Source organism: Nomascus leucogenys, chromosome 20 (assembly GCF_006542625.1).
Source record: "Nomascus leucogenys isolate Asia chromosome 20, Asia_NLE_v1, whole genome shotgun sequence".
NCBI classification, from domain to species: Eukaryota; Metazoa; Chordata; class Mammalia; order Primates; family Hylobatidae; genus Nomascus; species Nomascus leucogenys.
This window is the reverse complement of record NC_044400.1, coordinates 38,976,551-39,003,663: the sequence shown is the minus strand read 5'-3', so window position 1 is coordinate 39,003,663 and position 27,113 is coordinate 38,976,551. Positions and strand designations below refer to the sequence as shown.

The 27,113-nt window shown below is 39.8% G+C and overlaps 1 protein-coding gene across 4 annotated transcripts in view; it reads right to left on the bottom strand.

Annotated features, from left to right (window-relative positions):
• CORIN (corin, serine peptidase) overlaps positions 1-27,113 on the bottom strand; it is a 251,914-nt gene that overhangs the window by 46,813 nt on the left and 177,988 nt on the right. For all 4 annotated transcript variants that reach the window (XM_012499842.2, XM_012499841.1, XM_003258417.4 and 1 more), the window contains 5 exons: positions 26,662-26,807; positions 18,517-18,624; positions 10,062-10,175; positions 8,123-8,233; positions 6,905-7,034 (listed from right to left, as the gene is read on the bottom strand). In XM_012499842.2, the coding sequence (XP_012355296.1) occupies positions 6,905-7,034; positions 8,123-8,233; positions 10,062-10,175; positions 18,517-18,624; positions 26,662-26,807 (609 nt within the window). The remainder of the gene's footprint in view (positions 1-6,904; positions 7,035-8,122; positions 8,234-10,061; positions 10,176-18,516; positions 18,625-26,661; positions 26,808-27,113) is intronic.

Genomic DNA, 27,113 nt, shown 5'->3' with positions numbered 1-27,113 from the left:
TTGGTTGAAATTAGACTTGACATGTTTATTAATGATACAATGGGTTAATCAGTGAGTGTTCAACCTGATAAAAAGTGAGTTGGAGCTCAAAAGAAACATTATAGTGACAGTTTAAACAAGTGATGGAGCCAGATAGACAAGGGTTAAAACTGATGCTTACACGTTAATGAGGTGGGACAGAAATGGAGACAACAGATTGGCGTTGTATCAGATGGAGTCCCTCTCCATCTATTATTATTATTATTTTAGTTAGAGGAACAAATTACAAACATGTAAAAAACTATTTTGCATACTGATAAGTTGTTGGAATAAGACAAAATAACCAAATGTGATAGAGTTACACGCTGAGACTGAAAGCTGCCTCAAGTAGGATTGTCAAGGAAAGCCTAAGTCACAGATGTATGAGCTGAGACATGAATGATGAAGCCCTAGAGTTCTGCATTCTAAACAAAAATAACAGTGAAGGCAAACTCCCCAAGATGGGTATGAGCTTGACATGTTTTAACATCAATATTAGGTCAATGTGTCTAAAGTTTAGTGGGTGAGTGGAGAATACTAGGATATGTATTGGGTCAGAGAGGAAGGCAGGGGCCAAATTATGCAGTGTCTGACAGGTCAGAGTAAGAAATCAGATTTTCAGTCCAAACTATAAAATAATAAGAAAAGAAGACCAAAGGCTTTTGCATGTAGGTAATATTGTTGCTGTCAGTCCTGTCTTTCAGGTAAAAGCCAGGTTGCACAGGGTTTTGAAGACAACATGAAAAAGACACCATATCAGAAGTTAAGTCATCACTAAGGGTCTCCTGGAGTATCTAGCTTCAAAAGGAGACTGTTTCCTTACAAGGGCTTCTAACAGAAATAATACAAGCCCTCTTTGGTCAACTCCTGATGCATTATTCAAGTTCTAAATCATGTTCTTATTTACCCAGGATCCATTCATATCATGTCCAAGGCAATGCTGCAACCATGGTGATGACTGGGAGTAAATTTTAGGAGGAAGTTAAAGTGTAAACCCTTATACCAGGGATTATTAGGGACTAGTAGGTAATATAATAGATGTTGTCTTTGTGGTTTTGCCCAGATACAGAAATATTCTTTGAAAAGAATGTTTGACCAACTTATATTGACCAACACTAAAAGATTAGGGCATAAAATCAAATTGCAACTAGCTCCATAAAAGCATTTTTGCCAAAAATCATATGGCCCAGACACACTGTTTCCCGATTATCTAACTTTAGATAGAGTTTGTGGAGCCCAGAGATATAAAGAGTCACATTTCCCTTAGAGTAACTCACTCAAATACCAGATGCTTCAACTGAGCATTTGGCAAATATTAGAAGGCAGTCTAAACTCTGATTTGTATCATCAATTAAATAAATGTCCATAGGTTTTTTGATACTGAACATGCAAGTAGCAAAGTCAATATGCTGTTGACATGGTTTGGCTGTATCCCCACCCAAATCTCATCTTGAATTGTAACTCCCACAATTCCCACATGTCATGGGAGGAACCTGGTAGGAGGTGATTGAATTATGGGGGTGGGTCTTCCTGTGCTGTTCTCATTATAGTGAATGAGTTTTGGTAGATCCAACAGTTTTAAAAATGGGAGTTTCCCTGCACAAGCTCTCTCTTTTTGTGTGCTGCCATCCACATGATATGTGCTTGCTCCTTCTCACCTTCTGCCATGATTGTGAGGCCTCCACAGCCATATGGAACTGTAAGTCCATTAAACCTCTTCTCCACAGCCATATGGAACTGTAAGTCCATTAAACCTCTTTTTTTCTTCCCAGTCTCAGGAACGTCTTTATCAGCAGTGTGAAAATGGACTAATACAGTAAATTGGTACCAGTAGAGTGGGGTGCTGCTGTAGATACCTGAAAGTGTGGGAGCAACTTTGGAAGTGGGTAACAGGCAGAGGTTGGAAAAGTTTGGAGGGCTGAGAAGAAGGCAGGAAAATGTAGGAAAGCCCCTAGAAACTAGTTGAATTGCTTTGATCAAAATGCTGATAGCAATATGGACAATAAAGTCCAGGCTGAGGTGGTCTCAGATGGAAATGAGGAACTTGTTGGGAACCGGAGCAAAGGTGACTCTTGTTATGTTTTACCAAAGAGAGTGGTGGTATTTTGCCCCTGCCCTAGAGATTTGTGGAACTTTGAACTTGACAGACGATTTAGGATATCTGGTAGAAGACATTTCTAAGCAGCAAAGCATTCAAGAGGTGACTTGGGTGCTGTTAAAGGCATTCATTTTTATAAGGGAAGTAGAGCATAAAAGTTAGGAAAATTTGCAGCCTGACAATGCAATAGAAAAGAAAATACCATTTTCTGAGGAGAAATTCAAGCTAGCTGTGGAAGTAACGAGGAGCAGGATGTTAATCCCCAAGACAATGGGAAAATGTCTCCAGGACATGTCAGAGGTCTTCATGGCAGCCCCTCCCATCACAGGCCCAGAGGCCTAAGAGGAAAAAGTGGTTTCATGGGCTGGGACCAGGGTCCTTGTGCTGTGTGCAGCTTAGGGACTTCGTGCCCTGTGTCCCAGCCATGACAGCTATGACTAAAAGGGGCCAAGGTACAGCTCAGGCTGTTGCTTCAGAGGGTGGAAGCCCCAAGCATTGGCAGCTTCCACATGGTGTTGAGCCTGTGAGTGCACTGAAGTCAAGAATCGGGATTTGGGGACCTCTGCCTAGATTTCAGAGGATGTGTGGAAATGCCTGGATGCCTAGGCAGAAGTTTGCTGCAGGGCTGGGGCCCTCATAGAGAACCTCTGCTAGGCAGTGTGGAAGGGAAATGTGGGGTCAGAGACCCCCACAAAGAATCCCTACTGGGGCATTGCCTAGTGGAGCTGTGAGAAGAGGGCCACCATCTTCAAGACCCCAGAATGGTAGATCCACTGACGGCTTGCACCATATGCCAGGAAAAGCCGCAGACACTCTATGCCAGCTCATGAAAGCAGCTAGGAGGGAGGCTGTACCCTGCAAAGCCACAGGGGCAGAGCTGCCCAAGACCATGGGAACCCACTTTTTGCATCAGTGTGACCCAGATGCAAGATATGGAGTCAAAGGAGATCATTTTGGAGTTTTAAGATTTGACTGCCCTGCTGGATTTCAGACTTGCATGGGGCCTGTAGCCCCTTTGTTTTGGCCAATTTCTCCCATTTGGAATGGCTGTATTTACCCAATGCCTGTACCCCCATCGTATCTAGGAAACTAATTTGCTTTTGATTTTACAGGCTCATAAGATGGAAGGCACTTGCCTTGTCTTAGATGAGACGTTGGACTGTGGACTCTTGAGGTAATGCTGAAATGAGTTAAGACTTTGGGGGACTACTGGGAAGGAATGATTGATTTTGAAATGTGAGGACATGAGATTTGGGAGGGGCCAGGGGCAGAATGATATGGTTTGGCTGTGTCTTCACCCAAATCTCATCTTGAATTGTAACTCCCATGATTCCCACATATCATGGGAGGAAACCAATGGGAGGTGATTCAATTATGGAGGCAAGTCTTTCCTGTGCTGTCTTCATGATAGTGAAAAAGTTTCACAAGATCATACGGTTTTAAAAATGGGAATTTCTCCACACAAGCTCTCTCTTTTTTGTGTGCCACCATACACGTGAGATGTGACTTGCTCCTCCTTGCCTTCCACCATGACCGTGGGGCCTCCCCAGCTCTGTGGAACTGTAAGTCCATTAAACCTCTTTTTCTTCCCAGTCTCGGGTACGTCTTTATTAGCAGCATAAAAATGGACTAATACAGCTGTCATAAGAATTTAGGGGCTTGATTTATACACTTTTCTAATCAGAGAGCCATCATACTTCCAATCTGGGCTGAACTCTTGAGATAGCAACAGATGAAAGCAAAAAGTTTTCAAATTCAACAAAGGACTCTAAATCTTCTCATCTAGACAAGCACTGAGTTGAGAGCCTAGCATTTGAGCAGTAATACATGAAAGGCATAATTTGGGTCTAAAACATCCTAAGTGCAGGTGTTTTAAATCAACTGCCTCTATCATGAAAGCATTTCAGTAGAATCCCTGCAACACATGAAACTTGAGAGACCTGCATTCTTGATAAATTCCCTCCAAAATATATCCCCTGAAGTAGAAGAATGATCCACTTGGAATCAGGGCATGGTGGTTCTGGACCCTACATACACTACAATGCCATTCTCTGTAAATGTTTATTGAATGAACTAATAAATGAATGAGTGATATAACAAATTTATACTATCAAGATAAGATTAAAGTTTTATGTTTTTCTTGTATAATTTTAATGGAAATGCCATGTCCTGTGCAATATGTCTACACCATTCTCTGATGGCAAAATATCTGGACTTTTTCCTAACTTTGTGTTCTTGGCTGTTTACCTACATGTCTTCCCCACTCCATTATAAACTCTGATGATGTTATTCACTTTTGCATCCTCTACCCAATGCCTAGTCCAGTACAAGGCCCATAAGCAGATACTCAAAAATAAAAAGGGAAGGGGAATACTGAATGGAATTAGTTGGCAGTTGCTTTTTAAACTTCAAGTTTTTGATGCAGAATATGTCTGAATGTACAAAGGCAGGCTGGCATAAACTCCACTCCAGAAGCTAAGAAGGAACACCCATTCCCACGTCCCTCCTTGTGCAGCAGAGGCCAATCATGGCCAGACAGACCCTTCTAGCAAGGGCTTTGATCTGGAGGAAATGACTCAAAGGTGCAGGGTGACTTAGAGTTTATTTGAGGCATCGGTGGCAGAATCATGAATTTGCAGCACAGCAGCTGGTCTCCAGAGACACATGGCAGCTGCCTGAGCCTGTTCCCTCAGCAGGAAACTAGCCTCATCTTGACCATTACCATCATTACTGGCATAGCCTGGCTCTCCAGATTTCTGTCAATTCACGAGCCACTCAAGTCAACTAAAGAGTAAACTTCAAGGCAACTAAAAAGTTCAAAAACTACTAGTACTCATTTCTTTGGAGGACTTATCACCACTTACCCATTTTTCCCATTAAATCAGTCAAATAACGGTTATGGTTTTCCAACCACACCTCTATCTCATATTTTCCTAGTCCTTCTGTGAAGTAAAATAATCTAAAATAAAAAATATCTGTATGTCTATTTGAATTTTATATATCTAAAGATATCTAAAATACTGGTTTCATTTTCCAACTATGTTGAGAAAATGGAGCAAATGAAGTACATAATTTTTTTTAAATCCAGTGTGCACACAATAGCCAAAGGTGGGAATAATCCAGATGTCTGAACGGATAAACAAAATGTATATCCATTTAATGGCATATTATTCAGTCACGAGCAGGAAAGAAGTACTGGTACATGCTACAAGACAGATGATTGAAAATGTGCTAAGTAAAAGAAACCAGATGAAAAGGCCTCATGTTGTATATTTCCATTTATATTGAAATATCCAGAATAGGCCAATTTATAGAGGCAGAAAGCAGATTAGTGGTTACCTGGGCCAGTGGGTACGAGAAAATGGAGAGGAACTGCCTAGTGAGTACATAGTTTCCTTTTGGGATAATGAAAGTCTCCTAAAACAAATAGTGGTGATGGTTGCACGACATTGTGAATAAAGTAAATGCCACTGAATTATACACTTTAAAGTGGTTAAATGGTGAATTTTACAGATGTGTATTTTAACACAATAAAAATCCCAATATGCAAATATTTAGAAGAAACATAAAGAAGCATATTTAAAAACAGGAACCTCTCTATTTACAATAGAACAGCTATGTTCAGGGTGGCTTGTCAAAAGAACTTTCTGGTTGTAAAATCTTTGCAGTTTCAACCTTATACCAATAAGGTTTTATCAAGAAGGAAAATAAAAATAATCATATTCAAAAGATTTTTCATTTATCTCTGAACACAATCATAACCTATTTCATTTAGACACAATAAGGAAGTTGTGAGAATGAAGTCTAATTTAATAGATCTTGGCAAATATAATTTTTCCACTCTCGCAAAGTTTAAAGTTCCTTTATTATAGATGAGCATTAGTTATTCAATTCCTAAAGACGTGGGTCTTTACATGGGAAAAATGGACTCAAGATGTTGGGAGCTACATATTAGTAATTCTTTAAACTAGGATAACAAAAATGTGCTGCTAGTTGCTATCCCATAACTGAATGACTCATTATTGTAAAATTGTTTCAAGTTTGTTCAATGGATCTTAGGAAATGGCATTTTCTCAATTTTTTCTTTAGTCTAGAATTTTAGAACTCCTTTGTCTTCAATTTCTCTAATTTCTACATTTCCCCCAAATCTCAAATACATCAATGGTAAAAGAAATACTTACACATTCTAAGACCCTGAAAATTATTGCTTTCCACCCCCAATGGAATTGAAAAAGAAAAACCTCACAAAATAGCAAGTATCTAACTTTCAAAGGATCCATTTCAGTATATCTGTATCAAAGCCAGAGTGAATCTTTTCATTCTACTAAGAAGCAAGTATACTGAACTATTTCTTGATTTACATTTACTGCCTTACTTAGAGTAAACAGAAATGCCAGCAACTTCAACTTATTTAAAAATGTGTGTTGCTTAAGAAGAAATTTTCAGTAACCTCTTGGGGGCAAATTACGAGATATTTTCATCCAGATTCCTCAAAGGAAATGATCGTAATGCTTTTATAAATAATGAAAGCATTTCATTGCAGAAGTACTTAAAATACAATTACTTCATTTACTTTTAGAGGCTTCATCAAAGTACATTTCCAGCACACACTCTTCAGGGCAGGTGCCTATAATTAAATATGGTCCTCTCACCTGATTCATTTCCCGGGCTTTGAAGGACTCTTTGTTCCAGAGCGCTAACTCTCTATGCATCCTAAGGAAGATATTACTGCCAAGTTCCACGAAGCCTTCTGAGAAATTCATCAGTGCTACAAACTACTGACCTTACCCTAAACCCATCTGCTTGCAGGCCAGCTGACTCAACATCTCCTGCCAGCCATCTGCACACACATGGTGTTCTGTGGCAGCTCTGTGAACCATCAGAAAGGAAGAGGAGTTCACATTTATAGACAGGGTCACTAGGGAAAGAAAAGACAAGGGAAACCCTAATTAAAAACATTTCTTCCCATGAAAGCACATAACTTTACATGTCTCTGCTTCATTGGCATACATTCATTTTTATTTAATTTATTAATCATTTGGTGTGTACCTACCCTGTGCAAATCACTGCCTTCAGTGTGCTAGAGGGCTAAAAAAAATGAATTAGAAATGTTCTCTACCCTCAAAGAACCGTAGACTCTAATGAAAGAGACAGGCATTTCTTAACTTTTCTTAATGAGTTAGAAGACAGCCAGAGCCAGGCCTCATCCCATGAGTTAACCAGGATTTGCATAATTACAAGAAGCGAGTTGTAAATCTATTTCTATCATTTCCTTCAAGAAAGCATACGAAAATGCAAGTGCGTGAGAGGGATGCAAATTTAGGATTAATTTGGTATATGTGTTAATTCCTATTATATAAAGGAGAATCCTCTGTACTTAACCAGCCTCAGAGCGCTTAGGAAACGCTGCACAATTGACCACAACACACATGAGAATCATGATTTGGCTGGATGATGCAAAGGACTAAGAAAGAGCTGAGTGAATGGAAGGAGTGATGAGTGTGGGAGGAGGAAATTAAACTCAAGATCACAAACTGCAACACTGGAGGTGCTGGTACGAGATGTCTTTAATTCCTGTCTGTGTAAGGAGCTAGACAGTTAGACGCCTTGGACCTAAAGAGTGTAGGGAAGGCAGAGGGGCCACTTGACTATTCTATTCTAGCAGGTATAGATGACAAAACAATGGCAGACTATCGTTAAATTTATTGAAGTTGGGTTTTAATGAAGAGTTTTTAAATCCTCTCCCAGCAAGTATATGATTACAACATTTTGAACCTAAATTTTTTCCATATAATATAGATGTTTCAAATAGAGAAGTAGCTTGGTGGGGAAATTTTCTGTGAGTTGGAAATAACACACATAGATCAGCACTATCAGCTTTTATAACAGTAAAACAAAATAGATGAACTTGGTCAGTAAAATCCAGGAAGTAATTTAGGATTCATTCAGCTTCAGTGGCTGACAGGCATGAGAGAGTACAACAGATGGCAGAAACAAGTAGCTCACCACAGTCCCATTCATCTGAACTGTCTGAGCAGTCGGCTTTGCCATCACACCACAGGTCACGTGACACACACGCATGGTTTGCACATTCCAGCTCATCATCTTGGCAAAATGCTGGCATGGGGAACAAAAAGTGAGAAGGAAAACATTTTAGAAATAAATATGATTATCACTAACATGCACATCTTCATGTGCCAGCAGGAGCATGGAAAGAAGAAAATATGTGATCACTGAGGCTTCCAAATGGGCATAAAAACAGAATAACGGAATTTGTAAAATATTATTTAATAGACATCAATACATACAAAGAGCATTTAAACAGAATTACTACGTTCAAGTGACTCAATGTTCTGGTTCTAACAATCAGACTGAATAAACAGTACTCACAGCAGCAGAAATACCAAAGATCAGAGAACGGGGTTAAAATCTGCATGAGCAGAGCATGAGAAATGAACAGACTGACGCCGCCTTAGAAAGAAAACAATCTCTGTCCACAGAGATGCATAATAAGTTTTTTTTCCATCTCTATTATTAAATGACTCTCTGAGTCATACATAGTTCTCTTTTGGGTTTTAAGAATTATAGTAAATCTCCTTGATTGCCTACTTAACAACCATTTCCTTTCTCCCTCCTTTCTTTAAGGGAGCCTGATTTTGTTCAGGCCCCTACACCAGCCATCCCCAGTTCCAAAGGAAGATCCTGATTAGTTTAAGCTGGGGCATGGCATTTTTCTGTCTACAGTTTTTTTGTTTGTTTGTTTGTTTCTGAATACAATTAGTAGTCCAGGGGTAAACATGTGCTCCGATATCAGGGCCTTGGCCTATGGTTGTGAGATTGTGCTTCACAGGACAGCTCCTGCTCAAACTCTGCTGCTGTGCCATGTGCCCTAGCCTGGGACAGAAACAACCTGGAGAAAACAGCACCTTGTTTTTGATTGGTTCTCCCTGCATGGTGCTTCTTTTTGCAGTTCAGCTGTTTGTAGGAAGTGTCTTTTCTAACTACACAAAGACTCCTGACGGCTAGCTGTGACTCCGCCCAAAGTTGACCTGAGAGAATCCCTTAATAATATCTTGGAGATATGAACACAGTTCTTCCTCCTTCCAGCTGGACATGATCAAGGAAGCATGATGCCCCAGATGCCCTTGGTAATGTCATCTTTTCACCATTGTGGGAGCCAGCCTGAGTTGAAGCTGAACTGAAAAAATCACAGACAAGGTGCTAAACCGCCACGTACAGCCTCAAGAGTCCACCTACTTGACTCTGTATGATAATATAAAACATGTGATATGTATATGATAATAAAAGATAAATGTCTTCATTATTTGTCATTTTGATTTGGGCTTTTCTGTTATTTGTAGGTAAAACATCTTAAGAGACATAATTATTTTCTGGCTCTAAAAGCAATGGCCATTCACTTAGAAAATGTAGAAAAGATAGAAAAGCACAAAAATTTAGTAATTATACCACCCAAAGACTATAACTGTAAACTTTTAATTATGACTTTCTTTTCTTTTTGGATGTGTGGATATATGTACTTTCAAAACTCAGGACAATAGTGCACATAATACTGAATATGCTGTTTTACTCAACTAATGACATATAATGAATCCAAGAGAAATTTTTCTTCCCTAATTTAATTTTAATATTTGCATATTATTTTCCTTTATGGTTGTAGTTTATGTTCCCTATTTTTGGATACTTGGAGGTATTTTGATTTTCTCATATTATAAATAATGCCAGAAGAATATTATAGTGTATATATTTTACACATATTTAGTTGGCTTCTTAGAATATGTCTTTACAAGTGGAGTTTGATCAAAAGATGTGAAAATACTAAAAGATTTGTATGCATGTTTACACACTTTTAGCTTGTATTCAAAATGAGACTTAACTGGTGTTTAAAATAAAAATGCTCTGTTGACAAATTTGCATAAGCACTTACAGCAGTTTTTCTCGTCCATGTAATCAGGGCAGTCTGGGAACCCATCACAGATCACTGTGTGCTTCAAACATTGTTTATTGGATGGACATTCCCAAAGATCTCTCTCTTTACAACCTAGAGACAGAAGAAAAGGTTATTTGCAATAGACGTGGAATTGAAAATAATGATAAATTCAATCAATGTAGAAAAATTACGCTATAAAGGCATGATGTTGGCCAGGCGCAGTGGCTCATGCCTGTAATCCCAGCACTTTGGGAGGCCGAGGCGGGTGGATCACAAGGAATCACTTGAACCCGGGAGGCAGAGGTTGCAGTGAGCCAAGATCACGCCACTGCACTACAGACTGGGCAACAGAGTAAGACTTTGTCTCAAAAAAAAAAAGAAAAAAGGCATAATGTCTTTTTTCTTAAAAAGTTTTGAACTCTGCATACCATGAATAATTTTGAAAGTAGAAATACCCAATAATATTCATATTGTGATATAAATTTCACAGCTCTCCTAACAGAAGATCAAAAGTGACATATGGGGCCAGGTATGGTGACTCACACCTGTAATCCCAGCACTTTGGGAGGCTGAGGTGGGCAGGTCACTTGAGCTCAGGAGTTGGAGACCAGCCTGGCCAAGATGGTGAAACCCCATCTCTACTAAAAAATACAAAAAACAGCATGGTGGTGCATGCCTGTAATCCCAGCTACTTGGGAGGCTAAGGCAGGAGAATCATTTGAACTCGGGAGGTGGAGGTTGCAGTAAGCCGAGATTGCACTACTGCACTCCAGCCTGGGTGACAGAGCAAGACTCTGCCTTTTAAAACCATATAGTTAATAACTGAATCAGGGTTAGAACCCTGGTCACTTTTCTCATGTATTTTCTATTTTCTTTTTTGAGACCAAGTCTCACTCTGTCGCCCAGGCTGGAATGAAGTGGCACGTTCTTGGCTCACTGCAACCTCCACCTGTCTCAAAAAAAAAAAAAAAAGTGACATAGGGGACATGGAGAAAAAATTTAAATGCATACATTAACATTGATCTTTAGCTGTTCCTTTTTCTTTCTGAGTGAAATTGCTGTCAATGCATAAGACTTATCTATAAAATAATGTTATGCTTTTAAGCAAATATGCCAAAGTCTAGTGATCTAAGTGCGTATCACCTTAAAATGTAATTTCATTCTACAAATCCGGAGGCCATCTGTTTTTTTTTAGCAAAAGAGGCTCCTTCTAAGCCAAACAAAACTAGTTTAAGAGCCAGGTACAAAAGCTATTACTTTATGGTAGTCAGAGATCTAAAGTTGGAAACTTCATCAATTAATATGAGAAATGAATATAATTTGTACAGCATTAATGTAATAACTTGAACTGTAATTTGCCTATGAAATAGCAAGCGCTTGTGATGTATTTAATAAATGCCATTGATGATTCATGTGCAGTGCATTTCATATGCCTGCTAAAGTTTGACAAGAGTCTAATATGTTTATGTCATTCCGGTCAGATCCCTGGCCCTGGCCAGGCTGTGAAGTACATGAAGGAAGAGACTACATGGCAAAAAAATTTGAGTACCTCCCACCCCCTTGGCTAGAACAATGGCTGGCATGTGGCAGGCCCTCAACATGTGTGTGTTTTAAGTAGACCTTCATCTCATGCAAGGAACAAAATGTCTCTGGCTCTCAGGAAAATATAATTTATTTTAAGGTCAGTGAAATGCAAAGCAGTGATCAAATAAGAAGTTTCTTAAAGAATGTTATTGTTCATCTGACCTACTACAAATAAGTCAGATAAATTATGTAGATGATTGACTCAGGTATCTTGGAATCCATTATGAGAAAAAAAATTGGTTTTCAAAATTTTCATTAAAAACAATTATAAAAATAAGTGACCCAAAATGCTTACTATAAGCTAAAATTAAATTTAGTGTGTTTCATCATCCAAAGATATAGGAAATAAATAGTGAGAGTCTTTCACTGGCTGATAATCTGGAGTGGTCTTAGGCCCAGGGACATCCATTCCAAGAACTCACAGAGACATTATTTAGAGTTTTCAGCTAGTAGAGGATCCAGACAGCATCTGAAAAGCTCTGACAATAAGAGTCTCTTGAGATTTGAGAAAGAGCCTGAAGTCTGGCCTCTGTGACCCAGCTCCTGCCAAATGGTACAGTCTGCTCATTCTACCAGAGAGCAAAAGACATCAAGAAACAGGGCTCGACACTCCATGCACGGTGCGACCCTTCTCCAGGGCTGCTCCTCTGCTCACAAAACATACCACTTACTAGTAGAGAATGAAATAAAATAGCATGAGTTTTGCTGACGATTCCCAAGGCACATTCTTCTTAAGACTACAAGGAAGAACTTCGACATTTGGAAGGAGATGATGAAATACCACAGAAATAGATCATCTGGGACAGAAGGCCCCCTAAAGTGCATCCTCACAAATAATAAAAATGATGATGATAATGAGATAACATGTATTATCCACGATGTATCCACATTCTAGATATTAGCTTTAATTCTTAAAATAACACTATAATGTCAGTATTATGCTCACCATTCTATAAGTGAGGAAACTAACATTTAGAGAAATTGAATCCCTCCACATCACAGCTCCACGGAGAAAGATCTGGATGGGATCCAGGTACAAGTCATCAATTGCAGTCCTTTGTAAGATGCGAACATGAAGTATGCATAAGGGCATAGGAGCAGTGGAAGCATAGCTTTAGAGTCAGACAACTGGATTTGAATCCTAGTTCCAAATCTCACTAGCTGTGTGAGCTTGGGTAAGTTACTTAACTTCTCCAAACCTTGGTTTCCATACATCTAAAATACAAATAATAATGCCTGCTTCATAGGGTTGCTATAAACATTAAAGGAGTACTCCATAAGCATTCATTTTCACCTCTCCATGTCTTCTCTTTTCTCATAAAAGTTCGCATAGCATAATACCTCCTTTGTGGAGTTACAGTGAGCACAAAAGAAGTAGGATAAAAAGAGAGAGACATTAGTTACACGGGAGATAGTATTATTTTGAGAAGAAACCACTTTCTTTGTAAAGTGACATTTTGGTGCAATTATGTTTTAAATGTATATTCTAACAGGAAAAGGATATGATTCCATCAAAAATTAAAAACAGGCATGGATGGGATGGGCTGTTTAATGCAGCTGCAGGTTATGAAACCAAATAATTGTTGATGTCAGAATAATAACCTCTCCAGCACAGAGACAATAGCAACAACCAATAATTGAGGATACAGTGTTCCAAAAAAGTGACCAACTCATCCCATTTTGCCAGGGATTTAATTGATTTGAGCACGAAGTGTCCCTTGTTCCAAAATATCCACATCAGTCCCAGGCAAATCAGGTTGACTGGTCACATTAAGTGTGCTAAGCATTCCTCTGGGTTTTTTGCTTACTCTATCTCTCATTTTCACAAAAACTCTGTGAAACAGGCTGCCCTGACAGAGGCAGTATCCCCTGCCCCCACCGCCCTCAAATGGAATTCCTTGTTTATAAAAACAGTTGTCATTACAAGTAAAGTCAGCAAATGACCTTAAAGCGATGCTTTTTGTTCTGCAAGAATCTCTTAGCTATGCAACTATAGAGTAAGTAGGTCCACTCATCCTCTTGAGTTGAGCTGCATGAAATTTTTAAATTCTCACCCTTCGGAATGGAGCCGCTCAGAAGGAGGAAGGAGACAAGGTAATACTGCATTATGGAGCTGACAAAGGCTGGAACAGTCTGGATCCAGCCATCCTGGACCAGTGTCTGCCCCAGGAAGTGGCTGTGGATGTGACCTTGGAGCAGATCATAGGAGCTGTAGCAGCCAGAGTACAGGCCTAACAGGTGTGAAGAGCCTTCTACAGCATGCAAGATCCTGGACAACAGAGCCCCTTCCCTCAAAGCATGGCTGCAAAGGGCTCTGCCTCTGCACCTGCTATAGCAGCTGGAACAGAGGGCCTGCTTCCCACTGTGGTCTAGGCCTGATTATCAGGGCAGCCATACCAGCACAGGCCATCCAGCCACCATCCAGCTGGAAAGTTGCAGCAGCCTACCCAATTCCTGAGTCACTTCCCGCTTTCAGCAGTGCCATTTTTATGGCATGCTCTTCACATATGGGTGGCCCAGTCTCCCGTGAAAGAGGCAGGATGAAGGAACGGATGGGACTTTAAACTGCATGGCTCTAATCCTAAAAAGAGAGAACATCCAACCCAAAACCAACACTATCTCCAGGAAAAGACACCATCCATCTACCTGAGTTTACTATGTGAGCCAGAGACCTCGCCCAGCCCGTGCTTTAGCCTGACAGGCCAGCCCACTCTCTTTTGCCATAAACAGCTGTCAGAAACAAGACTATGCTAGACAGGACTCCTTCCCTCAAGGGAGATGGCTGGGGCAGCCTTTGAAAGGAATCGCCTCCTGACTTCCCACCACCACAGCAGGTGAGTTCCCAATTATTAGCTTCTGAGGATGAACAGGGCATGTTATAAGCATTCCAAGCTGTGAGAGATAATGTGGGTGTTCTCTGCATCTTACCCAGAGAAGTAAAGTGACTGGCCAAACGTCACACAGACTCTAAGGCTAAGTCAGGATGTAAATTCAAGTCTAAGTCTACGCAGGACACTCTGCCATTCCAGTCTGCCTTCCCAAGACACCACAGAAGACGACGAAACAGTTAACCAAGTATTTAAAGGGAAGGAGAAAATTTCCCCCTTAACATGGAAAATTAAACCCTACTGAGTGATGAGAAATCAATCCTGAAAATTCATCCTGAAAACACATTTGTGGATATGCCAAAGCTATGGACATAATGACTCTCACTCTTCTGCTAGCTACAGAGCAAAGAGTGGTCTCCTCCCCAGACAAACAGACACAAAAGCATAGAGACCGGTGGTATTTGGAGTGTTAAGAAAGCCAGTTAAGCCCTTCTGTGAGATAACTCATAGAAATGCTACCCAAGAATCCAAAAAGAAAACATGCCTTTTGGAAACTCTTTGAAATCAAGCTGTAAAACCCATAAATATCAGAGTCAGATCTTCTAATACAACCTAAGGGGATTCTGACTTGAAGAAATGGCTCAGGTTATATTTAAAGGTTTTATTTTATTTAAGATCAAGAGGAGACCAAAGATAGGTGAAGAACTGATTTTTAGTCATCTGAAGATAAACAGTCACTTAATGACACTCAGACATTTGTATTGCTGTCAATCTTTTCTCTATATGATGTATACCATTTTACTTAGAATAGTGATCAATTACTAATTTTGATTCTGTGTTCATGTAATAAAGGATTTTATTTTGACAGTCGATATAAAGCACCTGTTGTAGCTATATTTTCATTTAACTGCTCCACTGGGAGTTGCTGCTTGCTTGCATCACAGCCCAGGTACCACCTGCTCTTGTAGCTGACCCAAATCGTGGAGGTAAGGCCTAGCAAGAGATAACCTCAGCCTCACACACTCAAATCTATAGAGTGATAGAAAAGCTGAAAAACACAATCCCTTTGTTGTTTTCCTTAGCTCTCCTTTCTTTGATGTCATTCTTGATCATTTATTTTCCCAGGTCTTTCCCTCATGCTCCACTGCATGGCTATCAATGCTTGGAAAATGCTACGTTGAAAATAAACTCATTTATCAAGTTGCTAGTTTTACAGGCAGCTCTATCTATATCATGTATGCTCAATTACTGACATACCATCAATCCTTAAGACAATGCAGTACTTCTGTACTGACACAGTGCAGATTCTGCTCAGCATTCCCCCGTCTCTTAGACTTCCTTCCCATATCGGATTTACATAATTCATCCCAACACTTGTTGAAAACTATTCTAGTACTGACATTTTCAACTCTTGTTTACATCGGCAATTACAGAATCAAAGCAGCCTCAACAGCGAAAATCTACCACAAGAGCTGGAGACATTTAAGAACAATATTACTGATTGCTAAATTCTAATGCATATGTTTTAAAAGTGTATTTATAAGTTAAGTGCTTTGGCTACCATGTTTCTCCATTACAACAGTGCCAAAGAAACAAGAAGTAAAGTTAATTTCTCATACAATATTTATTTTATAACTGAGTTAAATAAGTATTGTTTTGAGGGAAAACTCAATCTTGTTAGAAACACTGAGGCAGCTGCAGATTCATGACAATGAATAGTTAATTGTCCAATTATTGAGTAAAGCTCAAACACTTAATACCACAACGGACAGAATAAGTCAGAAAGGCAAGAAGCTTGGGGTGAAACCCAGCTTTGCTGGAGCTGGTGCTTGCATTACCAGATGGTGTGCCTATGCACATACGAAAACAGAAAGACAAACAGCAAGGAGGCAAACGGAAACAGATGACTTCTTATGAATCCTCTGTTGGGCCTTCATCAACCTGACTTCCTTATTTGATCTGAAGTGGTGTGTCCTCCCAAATCACTGAACAAGCCCATTCAAATGCATGCATAAGTATCAAAGGGGAACGAAGTATGTAAAGTTTTCTATTGTTAGTCACGTTGGAAAACTTCTCATAAATTGGTACTGCTGGAGCAATTAATTGAACTCCAAATGTATTATTTCTTACCCACTTTTAACTTTCCTTAACTAGAGCTCTCAATAGTGCTGTCAAATATTTTTAATTTTTGATAGAGATTAGACAATATATTCTATTATTTTGGTGTGCCTTTAATCGTGTGATTAAAATACTGGTGAAAACCAATTACTTAACTAGAAACCTGATATTTTAGGGTCATTTAAACCCTATACCAATATTATAGTACTTTAGGTTTATTTTTTGCAGAATATGTTCTAGAACTCAGAACTTTTTGTCTTGGTAAAGTTGTTTTGTTTTGTTTTCAACTAAGCTTTTGTATTTCTCAAATATTTAGTCCCCTACAACAAATTTAGGTCTAGCCACCCCAACAAAGTATCATGCAACCTCTTTGAACCATCTAAGATAATCTATTTTAAATTGCATCTCAAATACCATGACCCATCAAAGTCATAGTTAACAAATCTAATACATTCTCAATAAATCACTTATATAAGGTTTATTCAATGAGTTTTGATTTCTTTACAAAACAAAAAACAAAAAAACCACAAACAAGCAAACAACAGTAGCTTCTAAAAACACTGTACATTCCTCCATAACAAAAGTACCCCAGACATTGTACCATCATTCTGATAGCTGGAGTTTTCCAGAAGATGCATTTGTCCATATTTATGGGAGCTGACAGGATTTCAGTTGATTGCTTGTGACATTTTGTGTAGACCAGAAGGGCAATGTTTACCACCTAAAATTCACTTAGTGGAGCAAGGCAATATTTCATACTTCAAAGGCCAAAAGAATGAGATTATTTCAAAAGATGTACTGCCTTATGTGCTTTTCATGAAACAGTGTCAATTCTTCTTAAACAGGAAAGGCTAAATAATCATAACCAAACAATTCTGTGAATAGATCTTCAATCATTTTGCTTTCTTCAAAAACACTGTTTGTTAAAGACCATTGTCGGACTTCTATTCCCTAATACATTGAGGTTACAAGTACAAAGATTTGCAGGGAAATATAATGAGAACTAAGTCCACTCAAATTATCATTGGCATTTACAGCTTTTCCACTGGCAATTTTGGACCTCATGGCAGAAATGTCAAGAAGAGTTTTATCCTTTGCCAAAAGAGAAAAAATATGAGAGGACATGAAAATGAATCCCAATTAAACTGGGAATGATGGAGTCTGAACTCTGAATGTTGGAGTATGAACTCTGCCTTCATGCATCTGGATGTCTATTTAGCAACATGGGAAGCATACGCAAAGACACTATTATTCTGACTTTAAAACTCATAATGATTGCTTTATAATTTAATAATAAAAATAATTCCTTACATTTGTGAGGTGCTTCTCCTTTTAATAAGTGTTTGCAAATATAGTAGTGCCCCTCCACCCTTATCTGAGGTTTCAGTTTCCACGGTTTCAGTTATCCCTGGTTAAGCATGGTCCAAAAACGTTGGCACAATACAATAAGATATTTTGAGACAGAGAGAGAGAAACCACATTCTCATTACTTTTATTTCAGTATATTTTTATAATTGACCCATTTTGTTATTGTTGTTGTTAATCTCTCATTGTGCCTAATTTATAAATTAAACTCTATCATAGGTACATATGTGTAGGAAAAAGCATAGTACTGCATATATGGGGTTCCATACAATCTAGGGTGTCAGGCATCCACTGGGGGTCCTGGAACATATCCCCACGGATAAGGGGGAGGGGTACTGTATGTATCAGGGTTATATAGAAGTGTAATTTAGGGGAAATCCAGAGTTAGGAAAAACATTTAAAATATATGCCATACTGTTCAATAATTTAAGAAGTAAAGACATTAGCATTGAATCCTAGTCCTACTATCAGTGAATAGTTTACATTTTTAACACAGTTTCTTATTCTATTCTAGTTATTACCATACATTCAAGAAAAGTACCATCGCACATACATACCACAGTTTTCCTCATCACTGTCATCGTCACAGTCGGCCTGGCCATCACATCTTCTGGAAGCCAGAACACACCGTCCTGAGCGGCACTTGAAATGACTAGGTGAGCATTCTATTAAAAACAATATTACTGTTAAAGGGCTGAAAACCCAGAAACATCAGCTAATTTATGTATTTACATGTAGGATGTTGTCAAGGAGCTTTTACTGAAGATTAAGGGTGGTCTCTTGCAAAGCGAAATAGCCATTTTGCTTTGGCATTCTTCTGCCTGCCAATCAGCATCTTTGTCCTTCATTCTTGGCCTCATCTCTCTAGATATGCAGTTTAACGTCTGTGTATTCCAATGATTAATTTTCTTTCCAAATGGGACAACCCAACAATTGCCAGAGCCTGATATGCCTTGTGGAGTCAGTGCTCCTGACTACCTAGCAGCTCTCAATGTGTCAAAATCATTTCCACACCCCCATCTTTCCAGCTGGTCCACAATTCCATTTCTGTGCTTGATGATCCTATGTTGCCATAGTCCCCAAATGTTTTTTACTTGAAGGAACCAAGGTTTGATGTTCGCCTTTGCCTTCAGGATCCCTAGTATAAAAGCATCCATACATAATGGGCTCTGTGAGTAAAGTACAGTTTAAAAACACCTGGAGTACTAATTAAACTCATCTCTGAGTTCATTATTTTTAATTTTAAAATGATTTTTGGGGGGAAGATGGAGCAAGATGGCCAAATAGAAGCCTCCACTAATTGTCCTTTCTGCAGGAACACCAACCTGAACAACATCCACACAAAAAAGCACCTTCATAAGAACTAAAAATCATATAAGCAATCATAGTACCTGGTTTTAAATTCAGATCACTGAAAAAGGCACTGAGAAGGGTAGGAAAGACAGTCTTGAATCACCAATACCACCCCTCCCCCATTCCCCAGCAAGAGCTGCATAGCACAGAGAATCTGTGCACTTGTGGAGCGATTGTGGGACTTTGCATTGGAACTCAGTGCTGTCCTGTCACAGCAGAAAGCAACACCAGGCAGAGCTCAGCCAGTGCCCATGCATGGAGGGATCATTTAGCCAAACCCCAGCCAAAGGGGAATCACCCATCCCAGTGGTCAGAATTTAAGTTCTGGCAAGCCTTACCACCACAGGCTAAAGTGTTTTGGGGTCCTTAATAAACTTGAAAGGCAGTCTAGCCCACAAGGACTGCAATTCTTGGGCAAGTCCTGATGCTGTGCTGGGCTTGGAGACAGTGGACTTGGGGGCATGCAACCTAGTGCATGCCGCAGGGTGGCCAAGAGAGTGCTTGTGCCACCCCTTCCCCAACCCCAGGCAAGCACAGCTTGCAGCTCAGAAAGAGACTCCTTTCTTCTGCTTGAGGACAGGAGAGGGGAGAGTAAAGGGGACTTTGTCTTGCAACTTCGGTATCAGCTTAGCCGCAGTAGAATAGGGCACCAGACGGAGTCCTGTCCTAAGGCCCCATTCCAGGCCCTAGCTTCCAGACAACATTTCTGGACATATCTTCAACCAAAAGGGAACCCACTGCCTTGAAGAAAAGGGCCCAGCCCTGGCAGCATTAGTTACCAGCTGACTGAAGAGCCCTTGGGCCCTGAATAATCAGCAGCAGTACTCAGGCAGTACTTCTCGTGAGCCTTCGGTGAGACTCGAGATGTGCTGGCTTCAGGTATGACTCAGCACATTCCCAGCTGTGATGGCTACAGGGAGAAACTCCTGCTTGAGAACAGGAGAGGGAAGAGTAAAAGGGATTTTGTCTTGCAGCTTAGGCACTAGGCTTGGCCACAGCGGGGTAGAACATCAAGTGAACTCTTGGGGTCCCTAATTCTAAGCCCTGGCTCTTGGATGACATTTCTGGATGTGCCCTGAGTCAGAGGGGAGCCCACTGTCCTGAAGTGAGAGTCCCAGGCCTGGCAGCATTCACCACAGGCTGACTGAAGAACCCTTGGGCCTTGAGTGAACACTTGTGGTATGGTAGTACTTGTCATGGACCTGGGGTGGTAGTGATCATGAGGAGAGACCACTACCACTCTTCCATTACCTGTCTGTGGAAAGGGGAAGAGTGAGAAGAACTTTGACTTGTGGCTTGGGTGCCAATACTGCAGAAATTCAAAGGATCATCAGAGGCTACTATGAGCAACTATAGACCAATAAATTGGAAAGCCTATGAGAGATGAATATATTCCTAGAAATATACAACCTACTAAGATTGAACCATAAAGAAATCCAAAGTCTGAACCGAACAATAAAAAGTAATGCTATTTAGGTAATAATTAAAAGTCTTCCAGCAGAAAAAAAAAAAAAAAAAAAAAAGCCTGGGACCCAATGGCTTCACTGCTGAACTTTGCCAAATATTTAAAGAAGAACTAGTACCAATTCTGCTGAAACTACTCCAAACAATAGAGGAGGAAGGAATACATCCAAATTCATTCTACAAAGCCAGTATTACCCTGATACCAAAGCTAGACAAAGACACATCAAAAAAAAAAGAAAACTACAAGCCAATCTCCTTGATGAACATTGACGTAAAAGTCCTCAGGAAAATACCAGCAAACTGAATTCAACAACACATTAAAAGATCATTCATCATGACCATTTAGGATTTTTTATTTTATTTTATTTTTTTGAGATGGAATTTCCCTCGTTGCCCAGGCTGGAGTGCAATGGCACAATCTCGGCTCACTGCAGCCTCCACCTCCCAGGTTCAGGTGATTCTCATGCCTCAGCCTTCGAGTAGCTGGGATTACAGGTGCCTGCCACCAAGCCCAGGTAATTTTTGTATTTTTAGTAGAGACAGGTTTTCACCATATTGGCCAGGCTGGTCTTGAATTCCTGACTTCAGGTAGTCCACCCACCTCAGCTTCCCAAAGTGCTGGCACAACAGGCATGAGCCACTGCTCCTGGCGACCATTTAGGATTTACAGGAGTGATGTAACATATGCAAATCAATCAATGTGATACATCATATCAACAGAATGAAGGACAAAAACCATATGATCATTTCAGTTGATGCATTTGATAAAATTCAACATCCCTTCCTGAAAAAAAATCCCTCGAAAAACTAGGTAAGAAGGAACATACCTCAGCAAAATAAAAGCCATATTTGACAGACCCACAGTTAGTATCAAACTAAATGGGGAAAAACTGAAAGCCTTATCTCTAAGATCTGGAACATGACAAGGATACCCACTCTCACCACTGTTATTCAACATAGTAATAGAAGTCCTAGCTGAAGCAGTCATAAAAGAGAAAGAAATAAAGGGCATCCAAATTGGAAATGAGGAAGTCAAATTATTCTTGATTGCAAATGATATGATCTTATGTTTGGAAAAACCTAAAAACTCCACCAAAAACTACAGAACTGATAAACAAATTCAGTAAAGTTGCAAGATACAAAATCAACATACAAAAATTAGTAGCATTTCTATATGCCAACAACAAAAAATGTGAAAGAGAAACCAAGAAAGTAACCTCATTTGCAAAAGCCACAAATAAAATAAAATACCTGGAAATTAACTTAACCAAAGAAATGAAAGGTCTCTGTGATAAAAACCATAAAACACTGATGAAACAAATTAAAGAGGACATAAAGAATGGAAAGATATTCCATGTTCATGGATTGGAAGAATCAATGTTGTTAAACTTTCCATATTATGTGTATTAGGCCATTCTTGCACTGCTATAAAGAAATACCTGATACCAGCCAGGCGTGGTGGCTCACGCCTGTAATCCCAGAACTTTGGGAGGCCGAGGCGGGTGGATCATGAGGTCAGGAGATCGAGACCATCCTGGCCAACATGGTAAAACCCCATCTCTACTAAAAACACAAAAAAATTAGCCAGGCATGGTGGTGGGCACCTATAGTCCCAGCTACTCAGGAGGCTGAGGCAGGAGAATGACAAGAACACATGAGGTGGAGCTTGCAGTGAGCAGAGATCACACCACTGCACTCCAGCCTGGGTGACAGAGCAAAACTCCGTCTCAAAAAAAAAAAAAAAGAAATACCTGATACCGCATAATTTATAAAAAGGTTTATTTGGCTCATGGTTCTGCAGGCTTTAAAGGAGGCCTAGAGTCTTCTTGGTTTCTAGGGAGGCCTCACGAAGCTTACAATCGTGGCAGAAGATGAAGGGGGAGCAGGCATGTCACATGGCAAAAGCAGGAACGAGAGAGAGAGAGAGAGTTGGAAGGAGGCACCATGACCAGATCTCCTGTGAACTCAGAGTGAGAGATGGTTCAAGCTATTCATGAAGGATCTGCCCCTTTGATCCAAACACCTCCCACCAGACCCCACCTCCAACACTAGGGATTACATCTCAACATGAGATTTGGGTGTGGAAAAATATCCAAACTACATCATTCTGCTCTGCCCCTTCCCAAATCTCATGTCTTTCTCACATTTCAAAATACAATATTCCTCCTCAATTGCACCCCCAAAGTCTTCACTAATTCCAGCATTAACTCAAAAGTCCCAAGTCCTAAATTCAAAGCCTTATCCCAAATCCAAATAAGTTCTTTCTACCTATGAGGCTGTAAAATCAAAAGAAGGTGTTTACTTCCAAGATACAATGCCTGTACAGGCATTGGGTAAACATTCTTATTTCAAAAGGGAGAAATTGGCTAAAAGAAAGGGGCTACAGGCCCCATGCAAGCCCAGAACCCAGCAGGGCAGTCATTAAATCTTAAAGCTCCAAAATAATCTCCTTTGACTCCACATCCTGCATACAGGGCACACTGGTACAGCTGCCCTAAGGCCTTGGGCAGCTCTGCCGCTGTGGCTTTCCAGGGTTCAGTCCCCATGGCTACTTTCACAGGTTGTTGAGTGCCAACAGCTTTTCCAGGCAAAGGGTGCAAGCTTCCAGTGGATCTACCATTCTGGAGTCTGGAGGGCAGAAGCCTATTTCCCACAGCTCCATGAAACAGTGACCCACTGGGGACTCTGTGTGGGGGCTCCAGCCCCACGTTTCCCCTCTGCATTGCTCTGACAGATGTTCTCTGAGCCCTGGCTAAAGGTAGAGCAGCCTGGATGCAGGAAGCAGTGTCCCAAGGCTGCAAAGGGCAGTGGGGACCTGGGCCTGGCCCATAAAACCATTCAGCCCTCCTAGGCCTTTGGGTCTGTGATGGGAGGGGCTGCCTGGGAGATCTCTGAAATGCCTTCAAGGCGTTTTTCCCATTGTCTTAGTTATTAGCTCTTTGCTCTCTTTTGGTTATACAAATTTCTCTAGCAATTCAGCCTGCTTGAATTCCTCTACTGAAAAAGCTTTTTGTTTCTTTGCCACATAGGTAGGCTGCAAATTTTCCACACTGTTATGCTCTGCTTCCCTTTTAACTATAAGTTCCAACTTTAAGTTATTTCTTTGCTCCTGTATCTGAGCACAGGCTGTTAGAAGCAGCCAGGCTATGTCTTGAACGCTTTGTTGCTTAGAAATTTCTTTCATCAGATACCCTAAATTTTCACTCTCAAGTTCCAACTTCAACAGATCCTTAGGGCATAAACAGAATGCAACCAAGCTCTTTTCTAACACAAGATATGGGTGAACCTTTGCTCCAGTTCCCAGTTAGTTCCACATTTCCGTCTGATCTCATCAGCCTGGCCTTCACTATCCATATCACTATCAGAATTTTGGTCACAATCACTTAACCAATTTTTAAGAAGTTCCAAACTTTCCCTCATCTTCCTGTCTTCTTCTAAGCTTTCCAAACTCTTCGAACCCCTGCCTGTTACCAGTTCCAAAGTTGCTTCCACATTTTCAGGTATCTTTATAGCAATGCTGAACTTCTAGTACCAATTTTCTGTGTTAGGCTGTTCTTGTGTTGCTATAAAGAAATATTTGAGACTGGGTAATTTATAAAGAAAAGAGGTTTAATTGACTCATGGTTCTGCAGCCCTTACCGGAACCATGGTGAAGACATCTGCTCAGCTTCTATGAAGGCCCCAAGAAGCTTACAGTCACAGTGCAAAGCAAAAGGGGAGCAAGCACATCACATGGTAAAGAAGGAGCAAGAGAGAGAGTAGGGGAAGAGGTGCCATAGCACTTTTAAATGACCAGATCTCATGTGAACGCAGAGCAAGAGCTCACTTGTCACCAAGGAGATGACCCAAACCAATCACGAGGGATCTGCCCCCATGATCCAAACACCTCCCATCAGGCCCCACCTCCAACACTGGGGATTACATCTCAACATGAGATTTGAGCAGGGACAAATATCCAAACTATATCACTATGTAAAGCAATCTATAGATTAAATATAATCCCAATGACATTCTTCACAGAAATAGGAAAAAAGTCCTAAAATTCATATGGAATCACAAAAGACTCAGAATAGCCAAAGCTATCCCGAGCAAAAAGAACTAGAGGAATCACATTACCTGACTTCAAATTACACTACAGAGCTATAATAGCAAAAACAGAGTGGTACTAGCATAAAAACAGACACATAGGCTAAGGGAAAGAAAAGTGAGAAAAGAACTCATACATCTACAGTTAACTCATTTTCAACAAAGGTTTCAAGAACACACACTGGGGAAAGGACAGTCTCTTCAGTGAATGGTGCTGAGAAAACTGGATATTCATACGCAGAAGAATGAAATTAGACCCCATCTCTCACCATATACAAAAATCAAATCAAAATGAATAAAGACTTAAACCTACGACTTCAAACTATGAAACTACTAGAAGAAAACATTGGGGAAACTTTCCAGTACACTGGACTGCACGAAGATTTCCTATGTAATATCACATGAACACAGACAACCAAAGCAAAACTGGACAAATGCGATTACATAAAGTTAAAAAGCTTCTGCAAAGCAAAGGAAAGTGAAGAGACAACTCACAGAATGGGAGAAAATATTTGCAAAATATCCATATGATAAGGGATTAATAACCAGAATATATAAAATGCTCAAACAACTCTATACAAAAAAAACCTAATAATCTGATTTAAAAATGGACAAAAGAGCTGAATAAACATATCTCAAAAGAAGACATACAAATGACAAACAGGTATATGAAAAGGTGCTCAACATCACTAACTATCAGATAAATGCAAATCAAAACTACAACAAGATATCATCTCACCCAAATTAAAATGTCTTATATCCAAAAGACAGACAATAACAAATGCTAGCAAGGATGTGGAGAAAAGGGGATCCTCACCCACTATTGGTGAGAATGCAAATTAGTACGACCACTAGGGAGAACAATTTGGAGGCTTCTCAAAAAACTAAAAGTAGACCTACTACATGACCCAGCAATCCCACTGCTACGTATATACCTAAAAGAAAGGAAACCAGCATATAGAAGAGATATCTGCACTCCCATGTTTATTGCAGCACTATTCACAATAGCCAAGATTTGGAAGCAACCTAAGTGTCCATCAAAAGATGAATGGTTCAAGAAAATGTGGAACATATATGCAATGGATTATTATTCAGCCTTAAAAAAGAATGAGATCCTGTCGTTTGCAACAACATGGATAAAAGAAGACGTCATTATGTTACCTGAAATAAGCCAGGCACAGAAATACAAACTTCTTATGTTCTCACTTATTTGTGGGAGCTGAAAATTTAAACAATTGAAGTCATGGGGATAGAAAGTAGAGCAATGGTTGCCAGTGTCTGTGAAGGGTAGTGGTCGGGGAAAGCAGGGTTGGTTAATTGGTACAGAAATATAGTTAGGTAGAATGAATAAGATCTAGTATTTGATAGCACAACAGAGTGACTACAGTCAACAATAATTTATTGTACCTTTAAAAATAACTAAAGGAGTGTAAGTGGATTGTTTGTAACATAAAGAAAGGATAAATGCTTGGGGTGATGGATATCTCATCTACCTGATGTGATTATTATGCACTGTATGCCTGTATCAAAATATTTTGGGTACCCCATACATATATACACCTATGTACCCACAAAAATAAAAGAATAGAAATAGAAAATGACTTCTTTATTTTTAAAATGAATGTAATATCTAACATGAGTGCCAAATTCTTCAATGCAATCAAGTTCACAAATTCACTCACCTAAGCAGCCTGATTGGCAACTAAATAGAAAACAAACAAGAAAAGCCATAAATAGAAGAAATTCAAAAGGTAGCTAACCATGTTAGATACCCTGCTGTAATTAATTTTAAAATTAACCTTCCACATATTCATCAGGCATCAGGCAATTTTGATTGTCTGAATTTTCCTCTGGAAATTGACTGCAATCTGTGTCTTCAGGCCACTGTAGGCCCACAATCCCAAGAACAGACTCACAGCGTTCTTTGGAGTGCTCACACAATGCTCTAGATGAACAAGAAAGACAAAACATTAGAAACAGAAATAGCTCCATCTGAGACAGATGTTATAAATTTATGTCATTTTAATTCTGTGTATGTGGCATGTATTGTGGGTGTGTGGATATAAAAGATGCACATATATATGATAGGTATTCGGGAAACCAAAATGAGTAATATCTCTGCAAAGAGTATACATTCCAGCGCCACACTTTCACCAAAATAAACTTTATTGCAGAAATAGGTCTAAAGATGTTTCCAGGACACAGATTCCCTTCTCCACATTGCCTTTCTCATTCTGTCTTCTGTGTTTGA